A 15444-nucleotide genomic window follows, 5' to 3' on the forward strand; every position below is an offset into this window, starting at 1 on the left:
ATTAAAATGTAGTACCTTAGTAATATCAAAAATACGGAGACAAAAACTATTACAACAAGAAATTCAATAGTCTGAAAGTAACCTTAATGTTTGGAGCTAATACATGTTTGGTTGCGATAACTTTTTTTAAGCTTCGTTTGGTTATCGATTTAAGTGGGTTGCCCTTAGGAAACTAGCTTTGTGAGATTAATCTCACAAACAAGCTTCGAACCCCCTAAATTTTTAATCAAACGTGATTTATAGAGCTGACGATCTTACCTGCATCCCCACTACAGCATAAATGAAGAACAGCATCAAAATCAGCAAGGCAACATACGGCAACGCTTGAAATGACTTTATAAACGTCCAGAGGAGAGTCCTGATCCCCTCCCCTCTCGACAGTAGCTTCACGAGCCTCATCACTCGAAATAAACGGAAGAAGTTGATCGATGGTATTGAGGTTTCCTGGAATGTTTATAAGTAGTAAAAATTTGAAAGATTTACAAATATTTTTGGTTAGTATGCAACGTGAACAGAGATCTACATATGGAGATTCAAAACTTTCAATATTAATATGGCTGACTACTGACTAGCTTTGAATCACAATCTTATTTTTTATAAACAGAACATAGATAACAATCGGTAAATTCTAACTTTAGTATAAATAGGAAAATTGCTTAAATAGATTGGCTACAAATGTGTTGACTTTTATTTTGATAACGTTAATATCAATGCTAAATATAAAAATTGAATAATGTTACAGCTACGTCATCAACTAAAAGTTTTGCTCTTATTTCAGGATATTGTGACAGTGTGTCATTTTTACATTGCATGATATTGGCTGAGTGCTCAGTGCCAGATGCATTTACAACATTGGAAGTTGCAGATTTGCTTGTTACTGTCCCATCGTCTATATCTATATGTACATCTAAAGCTATATCGTTATCTTTATTTACAGCATTAAAAGGTTTTATTTTATTTTTAGGTACTTATTTGTGTTTAGTGTTAGGGCAGCTATTAGTGTCACCGAGTGCAACTTACCTTTATGTGGGCTTTTGTTAAACCGCTTCCCTGAAATCAACATGTTATCTACATTTGTAATAACATGGGAAAATATTACTACATCATGCTGCTTACATGAGTCATGAAATAATTAATTTGTTTGCAAAATGGGGATACAAATATTTTTAAATTACTCAGAAATGTTAGAAGTCTAGAAGAAGTCTACAAGTATACACACTTACTTAATTTATTCTTCACAGTTTGAACGTATTTATGGGACAATGGATACTGTACTGTTGATGGTTTTATGCATCAATAATCTAAGGGCTGAAAGATAGCTAGTTATAGAGTAAGCTACAACATTTACTTCTGTAACAACAAAATAATCCATGCGCGGGACAGTAACTGTAATATTTTTATCGAAAAAGTCATTTAAGTTTTCATTAATAATACGAGTATATATTGTGTTAGTGTATTTCAAATGTTTACCTAATCATCATAATTCAATATGGTTATATATATAAACTGATTCAGTCTTTACTGTTTTTATAGTAAATAACTTTTTCAATGTAAAATAGTACATTTATTGTGGTCGGTGATTGCTATAATTACTAGTGGTGCACCGTGGCTTTACCTGGTTTTTGAGCTCGTTGACTTGTGATACTACAATATCTATAATACTTCCTAGTACGATGATAAAGTCGAATGTGTTCCACGCGTCTCCAAAATAATTCTGAAAATTAAATTATGTGGTAATAACATGGCAATTAATGGAACTTGAAATAGTACCTAATCATAGTTTGGATCAGATGCAGATCTGAAAGTAGAAGTAATCATGGTGTATACAGGTTATTTATTTATCTAAGTAAATATAGCAGTGAGGGGATATTAGAAACTACAACAGAAAACTAAATTTGCTCACGAGTATGTCGCAGTAGTTTGTACATAAAAAAAGGTAGGTATTTCAAAATAAATAAAAAACTATTTAGTACATCTAACAGTAAATTTTTAATGAATATGATTATAATCTCTTTTACTTCTTTTAGTTCCTGTGTTTTTTTAATTGTTCAAAAAACGTTTGCCATATTATCCTAAATAATGACAAATTAACCGTTTTGGGTTTGTTATTAAAAATTAAATAGTTTAGGAATTTAAGGGCAAATAAAAACTACCTTTAAATGATACTATGTGAAAATATGAATCAAGGTTATGACAGGTAACCACATTAACATGCTACAGAGATAAAAATAAAAGTACTTAATCCAGAATTGAAAAGTGACACTGAAACAATTGTCGTCATTATACCTGAGAACGTCTTAGCGGCTAAATGAAACGAAAGGATCGATGAAATAACTGTCAGGAGGAATGATGCTGATGATGATGATGTTAAAACTGCTGGTGATACAAACCTTAAACCTAAAGGCAGCGAGTTTGAAAATGAACTCAAGAGCAAAGACAGCGGTGAAAATCATATTGAGCATGTCCAAAGCTTTGCTGTATTCGAGGGGCTGATTGTGGTACTTCATGGCTAGTGTGATGGTGTTGATCATGATGAGAACGAAGATGGCGTATTCAAACGGCTGGGATGTGACGAACCACCACACTTTGTATTGGATGCGATGCTTTGGGATATACCTGAAATATAAATAAAAGTAAAAGTTGATTTTGAAACCCTGATATTAAATTTTGAGATATGAATTGAGAAATGCTTGGAAAAGGTTAAAGATTGGTTGCAGATGATTCCGAAAAAAACTGATTTTCAAATGAATACTGTAGGTAGTTTTTTGATTTTAAATAATACTACTTAATATCTTTTATAAATTGAGTGTATTATGATCATCAACTAAATTTAAAGTAGCTCGTTTAGACGATGCCGTTGAAGCAGACTTGAGCGATCTCCAAGCCGATAACTGGCGGTAGACTGCGGGGGCTGCCGGAGGGTGCCGTGGCGGAATGACATCGATCCCATTGGGGGTGAAACGCAGGAGTGGGTTTAGTGGGTAGGGCTAGGGCCATCTCCTTCTCTCTCGCCAGCAGAGGGGGAAGGAGCGGTGAGTCCCACACACCGTGCGTAAACACATTCCCACTCCGTCAAGAAAAAAAAAAGATCGATACAACTGGCGTGTACTCATGTCGGAGGCCAAGACTCATCGTGGGTCGCTGCGCCATTAAGTGAGTAATTAAATTTAAAATAGTGTTCATATACCTTCTTATAGGTTTTGCTTTTAGGGCGAACTCTATGCAGTTCCGCTGATTCTTGTCCAGTTCACAGTTTTTATACTCCTGCTCTCCCTCGTTTTGGAATGTTACTATGACGAAACCGACGAATATATTTACCTGAAATATAGTTACATTTCTGTTCAGATACTTCAGATATATTCAATACCTAACACAGTGTTAAGGTATAAAAGCTTTAAAGCTTGACAGTGTTAAAGTTTATACCGTAATTATTGAGAATATTTATAATATAAGTGTCATTATCAAAAATGTACAATTATAAAAAACAGATTTGGCCAACAACAAACGACACTAGTTAAGTACAAAGGTAGACGGGTTAAAGTTATATTATAAGTTCGCTTATTAAATAAAGTATATTTTGGTATTATTTAAGATTCAGAGTTATATAATAATAATCTCAGGAATTATTTCCTTAACAACGAGTGTGGGATGCATCGTGATGTGGTGGCAGTAGACAGGAACCTCACGCCGCTCTCCTTGGCAAACGAGAACTGGCGCAAACCTGTGGTACTAAGTACTGCGGATCGCAAGGCGGCATGGGAGAGTAAGGTGCTACACGGGCGGTTCTACAAGGCCCTCACGGGACCCGATGTGGACCTGCTCGCGTCGGTGAACTGGTTACGATTCGGGGACCTCTTCGGAGAAACCGAGGGTTTTGCCTGTGCAATTGCGGACGAAGTGATGATGACGAACAACTATCGGAAATATATCCTGAAGGACGGTACGGTCGACATTTGTCGGGCATGCCGCCGTCCCGGAGAATCACTCAGGCATATCATTTCCGGTTGTTCTCATCTTGCTAACGGTGAGTACTTGCACAGACATAATCTCGTAGCCAGGATTATTCACCAGCAACTTGCTCTTCTATACGGCCTTGTGGACCGCGAAGTACCGTACTACAAGTACTTACCTGCGCCTGTTCTCGAGAATGGTCGTGCCACGCTCTATTGGGATCGATCTATCATCACTGACAGGACTATTGTAGCCAATAAGCCTGACATCGTGATAATAGATCGATCGCAACGTCGGGCCGTGCTCGTTGACATCACCATCCCCCATGATGAGAATCTCGTGAAAGCCGAGAAGGACAAGTCCAGTAAGTACCTAGACTTGGCTCACGAGATAACCGCTATGTGGGATGTTGATTCGACGATCATTGTCCCGATAGTCGTTTCAGTGAACGGTCTAATAGCGAAGAGTCTCGACCGACATCTTGAGAGACTCTCGCTAGGTGGTTGGATCAAGGGTCAGATGCAGAAGGCGGTGATCTTGGACACGGCGCGGATAGTCCGCCGGTTCCTCTCTCTGCGGCCCTGACCACCGGCAGCTTGGGCCCTGCCCCGCTGCTGGCGGCACCCTAGGTTAGGTTTTTTATAATGTGTTTATACTTATTTTTTGTTGTTTTTTATGTGTTTTTGTATTTTACTTTTATATTCATGTTATAAATGACCTAGCCTAAGAAGAAAAATAAATAAATGGATCATAGTAAGACGCACCATAAAGAAGGCAATTATAATAATATAAATAATATAGTAGGCTGCAACGATTGGACGGAAGTTAGTAATGGGACCACGGTCCTCTTGGTTCGAGTCGATGGACACGTACAGCAACCTGCAACAGAAATATTTATCTTTTCTTATGATAAAATAAGATAAAGCCTATTATCTTATGTTATCTTTTTTAAAGTTGGACCAAATGCTGCATGGCATTTGCAATGGCAAAGTGTGTAAATGTCATCATGATAGTCACATTTCTATGAGAATATAGCAACCAATCTATAATGAGTTTAATGACTCTCCTTCCTTTTTATAAAAATAAATGTAAAGATTGAAAATCTAAAATAATGTAAATTTGAAAAGAAAATGTTGCAATTAGCTATAAATAATCATAATAAAGAAGAAAACAATAATGATAAAACAACAATAGTAATTTACAAAATAGACAATTCTTTCGCATATCCGGATGTTTTCCTCTACAAGTCGCATTTCTCAACCGATTCTCGTGAAACTTTGTGAGCAGATTCGATAGTTAAATTTTTTCTTCGATTCAGTTTTGGGAAATTTTTCAAAATGGCGGAGCCATGGGGGTTCGCGTAGTCTACAGAGCTTCTAATAATAATATTGGTAATACAGCATTTGTGGTATTGGATCTTTAGGAAATCACTACACCTCCCTACACCGCCCTAAACCGGCGAGCGTGTATGAGGAATGTTATGAAACTGAAGGAAGCGAAAGAGGTACCTATGTCAGGATCGTAGCCAGTGGAAATCCTCTGCCTACCCCTCCAGGAAATAAGCGTGAATGTGTATGTATGTATGTATGTATGTAAGGAAAAACTCACGCAGGCCATCCCTCGAACGTGGAGACGGTGAACAACGTCAGCATCCCTTTCATGACGTTGTCAAAATGGAAGTCATTCCTCTTCCACTCTCTATCTCTAACTACGTAATTACGATTTTCAAAGACAAGGTATGTTCCTCTGAAAAATAAAAGATAAAATTATTCCTTGCTTTATGTCAAAATTACAACAAAATCAAAATGTTTTTAATGCTTTTATTCAAAATAGATTCTTACACTAAATTTTTTGAAGAATTGTTACGAATATTAAATTGAACATTGATATACTTACATAACATATATGTACATGTAGGTACAGGGAGCAAATTTAGATTTCAATTATCATTATAAAAACCTAATCCATATCCGACTAAATATACGCGTTTATATGTCAAGTAATGTCTAAGCTAAAATAGGCTTTCTTTAATTATAACACCTCTTATTAGATTTGGTTAAATTATTTTATTTCCATCATTTTATTATATCATGGACATTAATTTTTTTAGGAACTCAAATGTTACACCAAATGAATAAGTTACTTACTGACACTCAGCTTTCGTCATCTTCGAAATATCAGTACATCTAAAAAACTTTCCCTGAAACCAAAACTCAGTGATTAATAACGATTAAATTGAAAACCAAGAGATTAGTACCATGCTTTGCAACTACTAAAACATGAGTCAATTTAAATCATAAGATGACGTTAACCCTATTAGAGGATTTGATGGCGCCATTCATTTATTACGTAAGACGATTAAGGGGGGAAGGGGGTCACAAAATGAGATTTTTTTTAAAATTTCTATGAAACTATGACGATTAAAATAATACTTCCACACTATTATGCTATCAAACATGGTGCAGAATTAGCTTAGACGGGCTCCAATACCTTTTTAGGTACAATAAATGTTCTATAAAAATGATTGTTTAGAAAAATTAACACTAAAACAAACCGAACATTGTATTCTTTTTTTTTCCTTTAGATTCTTACGTAATATGTATATTTATTTTTTCTTACATAGGGGTGGGAGGGGGTCAAAAACTGGCAAATATCGTCTTGCGTCATTAATGAATGGCACCTGATGTGTCTACGCAACTCATTTCTCATGATGAAAAAGACTATACAAAAGCATTGATATTAGCTACAGAATATAAGTTTCTTTTGAATGATCTTCCTATTTTGCATGGTCTAACAAACTGAATAACAATCAACTTTGCTGATGGCTTGCAAAACTTTGCCACAACAATTGACGGTAAAAAAACCGGCCAAGTGGGAGTCGGACTCGCGTTTCTAGGGTTCCGTACATAAGTCCGACTCACGCTTGACTGCGCATTTCTAATAGGTTTCCTGTCATCTACAGGTAAAGAACTATTTTGTGTATTTTTTTCAAAATTTTAGACCCAGTAGTTTCGGAGATAAAGGGGGGGGAATGGTAATTTTTCGGCTATTTTATAAATAACTTCGAACCTATGTATTTTAAAATAAATAAAAAAAACATGTGCATCTTTGGGTCACTAATTTCACCAAATTTCAACTTAATTGGTCCAGTAGTTTCCGAGAAAATAGGCTGTGACAGACGGACAGACAGACAGACGCACAAGTGATCCTATAAGGGTTCCGTTTTTTTCCTTCTGAGGTACGGAACCCTAATAAAGCATCTCATGTTTTTATTTACATTTTTTTATTTTATTTAGATAATACCTCACCTAATCAATTGGTTTGACTCTAGGTATAAGTGTGCATGTTATGTTTGGAACATCGTTTAACACTTAAATACATTTTATATCAAACGCAAGTTACCCATACCCACGCAGTTATGCCACAAAAACTCAAACCTTATAAATAGTAGATACCTTCAGTAACAATATTAAGAAGCATTATAATGCTATTAGTCTCTGATAGTCTTGGACCAGGGTGTGTCTGACCAGGTAAAGAAGTAAAGTTAGACTGCATAAGTTTGATTTAATAATATCACAAGTGTTACTAATAAAATTAAATTTAACATTTTAATAGACCCGTGACTGAATAAACTGAAATGACCATCAATACGATCATGCCACAACACCTAGTTAACATGCGGCTAGAATTAGTTTAAGACCGAGATATTCTAAAAAGAGTTGAACACATTGATGTAATAACTGACTTTTTGAGTAGGTAGCTCTATTCTTATAGTACTCACAAACCTCAGATAACGTCATATAACATAGCGTAACAAGTAATGAAATCATAACCATAACTTTGTAATAAAGATATTATTATGAGTCATAATATAATTTATGATACTGATAGTCATCAGGTCACAAAAAGAAATTTGATTTTATATAATTTTGTATAAGTATGGAGTGGTAGCAGCTAAAAGTTAGCGCATTGTATCGAAGTACAGACAGATGTAGCCTATATAAATGCTGTTCAAGTCTTTGTAGAAAATCCCAAGCACAACACCGAAATCTCACCTTAAACAACTGTACGCCAACGACAGCAAACATAAATTGTAACAAATATGTAACTAGCATTATATTGCCTATAGTCTTAATAGCTACTATCACACATTTCACCACATACTACTCAGGTTAGGGGCATACGTTACCAACGGGGACGACCGATCCAGCAGCGGAACATAGGGGAGAAGCAAACCAATTTTAATAACAAGGGACTTCGGGGCGACTTTGTTAACGGGGCACTTGTTATCCTTGGGGGACTTGTAAACGCCAAGGTAGGGGTGGTTACCTCTAACATTCATTGGTTTTATTAGTCAACTAACGTCTACACCTTTGGGTTCGTTCGTTATTTCCATGCTTGACTATATTGACGACATACAGTTTTCTAAATTTTGCTACTGCTAACGAGATCACATGCCGACGATGAATTACTTTTGCTTCTTATTTTTATGTACCTATCTTTTATTTTGGTTGTTTAGTTAATAGGATAGAGAGCGCGAAATGTGATGGATTCCTTTGGAAAATAATTAGAAAAGAAGATATTAAAGACAATAGGAATGAAGCAGAAGACGACATAGATATATCGTTAACCATCAAGCTTTCCAATATTGATCACATGGAAGCTTTAGCAACAAAATAAATAGCGCAAGAGTTAGAAGCGGAACAAAAATTACAGAACTGACTTTAATAGACGATGAAATCATGAGAAATGAGTGAGATGTTATAGCAAATAATGTTTCGGGGGTAAATAACAACATCACATACTCATAAAGCATAGAGAATAGGATGTTGCAGTTAATACATTATATGCTACTGCATCAGGAAAAATAAAGATAGTTATAGAAAAGGTCATTTAGTTACCCAAAGGTGTAATCGAAGATTCTAGACAAGGAATCGATGAGAAATGTAGAGACCGTGGACCACACGTGTTCCCAAGGAAGGTGCTAAGTGTGGAGAATACAGAAGCCCCCTACCTTGAACATTTGTACTCCCATGACGGCGAACATGAATTGCAGTAACGACGTTACCAACAATATGTTCCCGATTGTTTTGATAGCAACGATCACGCATTGTACAACGTGCTATAATCATGGAAAAAATGTATCAGAGGTCAATTAATGTATAAATTTACGTATACAACAGCTGAAAGATCGTTGATCTACAAAAACATTGTTATTATTATAACGGATAGGTTACTGTCCGGGCATAAATTAATATAACACTGCATCCTCTATTTTCTAAAATATTGGAAACCATTTTTGACATTGCCCAGAAAATACTTCAGAATTATGGAAAGATTTTTTCAAAAATTAAAATGGCAGACTTATTACAAATAACTTAAATAATATATCTTCACACATATAAGTATTAGGTAAAATATGACATAATTAGGAAACAAGGTAGAAGATGACTGACCTTAAGGCCCTTGGCCCTATTGATGGCCCTGAGTGGCCTCAGCACCCTGAACACTCTTAATATCTTCACCACCGATATACTTCCTGACCTGAAATATTTAACAAACTAAACATTAACGCTTTTCATAAAACTTATTAGGAATATCGGAAAACTAAAATGACTTCGTTGAAAGTAAATTAATTAATATTCTGGTAAAGCAGGTAACAAAGAAAATAAAGGGCAGTCGAGATTTATACAGTATACAGATTAACAAATATTATACTATACAACAAAATTACACCACCAAACCTCACTTACCCCACAAGATAAATAATTTAGATAAAATAATGTCAAACTATAGCTTTGATAAAAAATTGCAATTCTTTTGGTTTATGTTTACAATTTTGACTGCAGGACATTATAGTTTTACTATTATAATTCTTAATAGTACACACCAGGAGATCAAAGGACCTTAGGAAGTTAATGACGATAACATACTTAAAGCACATGGAGATGAGCGACACGCAGACGACGAGCATGTCGAGCACGTTGAAGGCAGAGCGGAGGAATGCGCCCTCATGCAGGATCAGCCCGTACGTCACCAGCTTGAGGAACAGCTCCAGCGTGAAGATGCCCGTGAAGAACACGTCGAATTGGCTTAGGAGCTGGAAGAGAAAGTTCAAAATAATTATACTTATTGAAAACGTAGTGATGGCAACGTAGACCATAAATTAAACCTTATAAAATGTGGAACTTTATGATATTAAAATGTATCAATTATAGCGTGTACTAGTTTTCCGTAAAAAAACAATACCTGATCCGAGAAATCTTGCTGTAAAAAACTAGTTTTGGGAGCATTCCTTAGTTAACTAGATATGCAAGTGGAAGATGAAAAAAAAATAGGTATCGGAATGGATATCAGATGAAAAATATGCTAAGTTGAAGAGTGAGCACTAGGGATTGAATTAATTAGTAAACGATGGTCGCTCGATAGTTTTAACATACAGTTACACTTATTATAGAAAAAACTCTTACTTATTACTTTTACTTGGGCCGCCCGGCAGGAAGACGTCCTATCGGACGACCCAGGTCGCTAGTGCGACATGGTGGATGCGGATCTGCGCGAACTTCGAGTCAACAATTGGCGAGAGGTCGCACAGGACTGAGAAAAGTGGCGCTGTCTTGTGTCGGAGGCCAAGTCTCATTTTGGGTCGCTGAGCCAACGGAGTAAGTTATAACTTTTACTCACCCAATTCCTGAATCCTTTTTGCTGTGCATCCAAAGGATCTTCAGCTGCCAACATGGCCGACGAGAACATGATGCAGATCAGGATGATGTTCCCGAAGGTCGAAGATGCTGACAGCTTGTAGCAGAACACGCGGAACCTGCATATAATAACCATGTAAATGATAAAGGTAATTATACTGGAAATAAGGATAGGGCTGAAAGTAGTGTTCTAAGGGGACACCAAAGTGATACACATAATGTCGAATCGGAACTTAAAGTGACTATTGAACAATGGTGGCAATAGGTAGCTCGGGTGCTACTCGATGTAAGAATACATTTTTTATACATGTATTATATAATATATTCAGAAAAAACTTTGAATAAAATCTTGAGATAAACTGTAAAGGTTAGGCAGGAGTTAGAGCAAACATTTAAACATTGTTCAGGAGTAATATATAGAAACATTTAGATGCTTTCATAACACGTATATTGATAGATACTTAAAATATAATAGTTAAAACAAAATGAAGCTCATGCATTTGCATAGTGCATGCAAAATAAATGCAGACGTACTAAATCAAACTGACAACATTTCATACTTGCATGCAGACGATACTATAACTATTCATTAACGCCATTTTTTAACGCCTAAATCTATCTAGGGAGCTCAATTCATGCTTTGATCTATCGATACTGCTAACAATCAATCCTAACGACTAACAGGAATCTGAAATACCCTGAAATCTCATTGTTTTTCAACTTTTTGGGATTCACATTGAGGAACGACACTCGTGCGATGACTTAGACGGGACAATTGATATGAATGATGATGATAAGGCCAATTATTTGAAAGACATCACTACAATATGCGTCGACAAGTAGAAGCTTTTACAAATCGTTGAAATATACACATTGCAAGTTGGTAAGGATAACTGAATTGTTTAATTTGTGTTAAACGTGTTAAATTATTATTGTATGTCTGTTTACATTTACATCAAAACTTGAGCAAAATTCTTATTTTGATTATGTTTTATAGTTAATAAATTCATTGATTTCGTTACGAGTATCTTAAATTTTTAGGATTTTATTAACATTTAATTCTATTTGGAGCAGTGATTGTTGAAGGATATTGGTATACGAATGTAATATTATACTATTATTTGTTTGAATGTGCTCGATTTCATCGTTTATACAGTTACTGCTACTTGTATTCGCCTATTGTGACAACATGATGCTAATTTCGACAATGAGATCAGGTATGTTCCCCGCCAATCACCTGTTCTTTGGTGACAATATGAAGAAACTACTAGCGTTGGGTATAGGCGGCACTTGATTGGTCATATTCATTTCTGAAACCCGCCGTGGCCTGGCGGTAACTAGCGTCCCTTCTTCTTCAGACTGCCCGGCATCTTTGTGAGATAGAAAGAGACGACAGTAGACTTTTGTTAAATCTAAAATGCACTTTAACCTAGAGCATACCCTAAACTAAAGAAACTCTTCTATATACATGCCGAAATCCCTGGAAAAGATTTTAGATACCTAATTTCATTACAGTTTGTATCCTCAGCTAAAAGTATTTTAGAATAAGATAATGCTAAATTAATTAAAGTGAGTGTAGCTCATAAACGTGTAGTTAGAGTAAATAATAGTAATATTAAAATATACATAATAAAACAGCTGAAAATATTAAAGTAGAAAAATAGAGGCGTGAAGAATAACAAGAAATTCGTCTTTGATAGTTAAAGTGACATCATTGATGTAAAATCAATCATAAGAAATAAAATTGAAGTAGAAAATATTATGACGATAAAACTATCAATGACAAATCAAAAGACATCAAATCAAAAAATACTTCAAAAAATAACATCTAATTAATAGAAGCTGTAGTTGCTGCTGTCCCACACCCTAACCTGTTGGTTTTGGTAAATATGAAGAAGGAGGTAGCGTCAGGGATGGGTTTCTTAGAGTCGTGTATGTCGACTTCAGACAACCTCCTTGGTCTCGCCGATGATGTTGTCGGCTTTCGCTTCAATCTTGGCTCCTCGCCCTCTGTGTTCACTGTTGTTGCATAGTTAGTTTCTGTTTCTTTGTGTGTTAGCTCCATCACGGTTACAGTGGGTCCTTCTTTGTTAGAACCTAATGCATTGTTAGTATTTTTACCATCTCCAGGGATTGTTTTAATACCTGTATATTACTTAAACTAGTACATAGATGTTAACAAATGTTAGTGATTAATAATAAATTTGAAGTTTGCTGATGTTTACGAAATGTTCTTCAGTTATGAATTTATAATAGGAAAATCATATCAGAAAATAATCAATTCATAGTAAATATCAGCAAACGAAACATTCATAATTTCATCAACTTACGTAAAATATACCTACTAAACTATTGTAAACCATATGTCAATTTTTCATTATGCTCTTACCACACGTCTTCGTAAATAGGTAAGTAATATTTTTACATTAATGGACGCAAAAACCCTGTTTTTTTTGGGTGGGTTGATTGTGTTTTCAATTTACCTTTATTGGTCATGTCTAACGATCAGGCATCCACCATTTTTGGTACTAAAGGATCTAATTCGAATCAAGAATTTTGTTTAAGTACGTTTGAGAAAGACCTCATTGAGACTTTAGCTTCTCTCCAATAACGACAGAACAATCTATCAATCAATATACCTATATGATTCCTCTGAATAGTCTCTTCTTCCCGTTCTTGTTCCTCTTCTATCCTCTCTGTTTCCTCTCCACCCTCTATCTCGATTCTCCCGTCTTCTCCTTCCTCTGAGCCTGTCTCTTCATATTCACGCTCCGAACTACAGTGACAAAATATAAGTTCACTTTTTGATATTACTGTAATATGAGAATTTGCTTTTACTTAAATATAGTGTACATACTTGTCCGTCGTATACGCATCGTCGTCGTGAATATATTCATCATCAGTATCTGCATGTGCACCATCAATTATTACACTACCGGCTTCCTTCTCATCGGGATTCTAAAAACATAATAAACAAATGTTAATTAAAGTGACTAAATTAAAGTATGTTACAGATTTAGATTTGAAATTGATATGAGCTAGGCATACGCACCGCTTCCTGCTTTTCAATGTTGGTCAACGATTCTGCGTCCGCGAGATTGTCTACGGCGATGGCCAAGAAAACGTTTAGTAGGATGTCTGTATTTATGAGTTCAGGACTTTAAAAGGCTTTTTATGATAAAGGTATTGAAATACAATTAACAATATCTTATTGAATAATTACTTTTAAAATAGGGATTCTAATGATGAACTTCTCATTTACATATTAAAATAATGGCCTAAAATATTTTAAAATTATATATTTGTTCAAGCGTATAATGCGTTCCAGAGTATTTACCATGGCGGAACGTGTGTACTATGGTTTTTAATATACAATTATTTTCTCTTATTTGTGTTTTAATTTAGATTAACGATAAATTAAATAAATACAATTGACATATTTAGTAAATAAATAACATGAAATAAGATAAAACAGCTATAGTAAAGGATACAGTTGCCACAGATGAAGAGGATGATGAAGTAGATGCAGGCAACGATGCCGACGGAGCCGACGCCGCCGTACGCCTTGATGCCTTCGTACATCACCGCGTTCCAGTCTTCCCCCGTCAGGATCTGAATAAATGATAATACTGTGAGTACTGTGACTAAGATCTTTATGTTTATGTTCGTAAATATGACAATTAAAATTTAAGAATTGCATATAAGAAAAAAATGGCTATTAACTACTACAACTATGAGGTATATAAGATTAATGTCAATGTTAATGTTATCATCATGACCTCATGTTCATGTTGATAACAATGAGAATGTTTAATGATGGAATAAATGTATCCGCTTTTGTCTCTTTATTGTAGCTGTGTGTGTATGAAGTAGCTGATTATGAAGATGATGTCCTTACAAATCTAAGTAACGTATAACCACCGTATAACTGAAAACAAACCTGAAAAACCGTTAGCAGCGCCTGCCAAAAGCAATCGAAATTGTGCCGATCCTTCTCCTCCACGGGATCATAGTTGAACTTCCCTCCGAAGACCTGCATGCCAAGTAGCGCGAAGATCATGATGAAGAGGAACAGCAGCAGCAGCAGCGAGGCGATGGACTGGATGGAGTTGAGGAGAGACGCTACTAGGTTGGAGAGGGAGCGCCAGTATCTGAGGAAAAAATAACAAAAACTGGATAACAATAGTTTAGATGTATCTTGATTTAGGAGAAATTTATATGTAGATAAATTATACAATAAACTCGGCAAATTTAAGTTTAATCTTACTTGGTGACTTTAAACACCCTCAACAGCCGCACGCACCGCAACACGGAGATGCCGAGGGGAGGCATCACCTCCGTCTTCGTGAGCACCATCTCGCTGATGGACCCGACCACCACAAAGCAGTCGAACCGGTTGAACAGCGACACGAAGTAACCCTGGTACAGTGAGCAGGCTTGTAAAGATATGTAGATAAATAAATTATTTATTCGTTTACTCCTATACCACGTGAGTAAATGGTATTGAAGGTGATGGATGGAGCAATGGTTGAGATAGACAAGAAGAAAAAGAAGGGACCTAAGTTCAAAATTGTAGAAATATAGAGACAGACAATAAATGTTGATGAAGATCTTGCCGTTGAACATGTTCGTCTTGTCATCACATGAATAAATCTTTGTAAAAGTTAACACGTTCGCGGACGCGGATTGCATAGCATCCGTTTTTGCACTACTCCTGGTGACGCGTATGCTATAGCATCCGTTATTCGTTTTAAATTTCTGCGTTGAAATGCTTATCAATCCGCTTTACCAC

General features: G+C 35.8%; 1 protein-coding gene across 5 annotated transcripts in view; it reads right to left on the reverse strand.

Moving 5' to 3' along the window:
- The window catches only part of LOC134675548 (voltage-dependent calcium channel type D subunit alpha-1-like), a 54456-nt gene that overhangs the window by 31411 nt on the left and 7601 nt on the right, over positions 1-15444 (reverse strand). For 4 of the 5 annotated variants that reach the window (XM_063533812.1, XM_063533813.1, XM_063533815.1 and 1 more), the window contains exons 11-29: positions 14920-15071; positions 14593-14803; positions 14144-14264; positions 13705-13790; positions 13510-13610; positions 13292-13428; positions 12524-12749; positions 10636-10771; positions 9885-10051; positions 9408-9495; positions 8007-8114; positions 6099-6151; positions 5560-5697; positions 4716-4830; positions 3188-3318; positions 2391-2616; positions 1616-1714; positions 1021-1050; positions 259-444 (exon numbers count right to left, since the gene is read on the reverse strand). In XM_063533812.1, the coding sequence (XP_063389882.1) occupies positions 259-444; positions 1021-1050; positions 1616-1714; positions 2391-2616; positions 3188-3318; positions 4716-4830; positions 5560-5697; positions 6099-6151; positions 8007-8114; positions 9408-9495; positions 9885-10051; positions 10636-10771; positions 12524-12749; positions 13292-13428; positions 13510-13610; positions 13705-13790; positions 14144-14264; positions 14593-14803; positions 14920-15071 (2511 nt within the window). Of the gene's footprint in view, positions 1-258; positions 445-1020; positions 1051-1615; positions 1715-2390; positions 2617-3187; positions 3319-4715; positions 4831-5559; positions 5698-6098; positions 6152-8006; positions 8115-8965; positions 9074-9407; positions 9496-9884; positions 10052-10635; positions 10772-12523; positions 12750-13291; positions 13429-13509; positions 13611-13704; positions 13791-14143; positions 14265-14592; positions 14804-14919; positions 15072-15444 lie in introns of all 5 variants that reach the window. The other variant, XM_063533811.1, reaches the window with a different exon arrangement.

This window comes from Cydia fagiglandana, chromosome 22 (genome assembly GCF_963556715.1).
Source record: "Cydia fagiglandana chromosome 22, ilCydFagi1.1, whole genome shotgun sequence".
Taxonomy (NCBI): domain Eukaryota; kingdom Metazoa; phylum Arthropoda; class Insecta; order Lepidoptera; family Tortricidae; genus Cydia; species Cydia fagiglandana.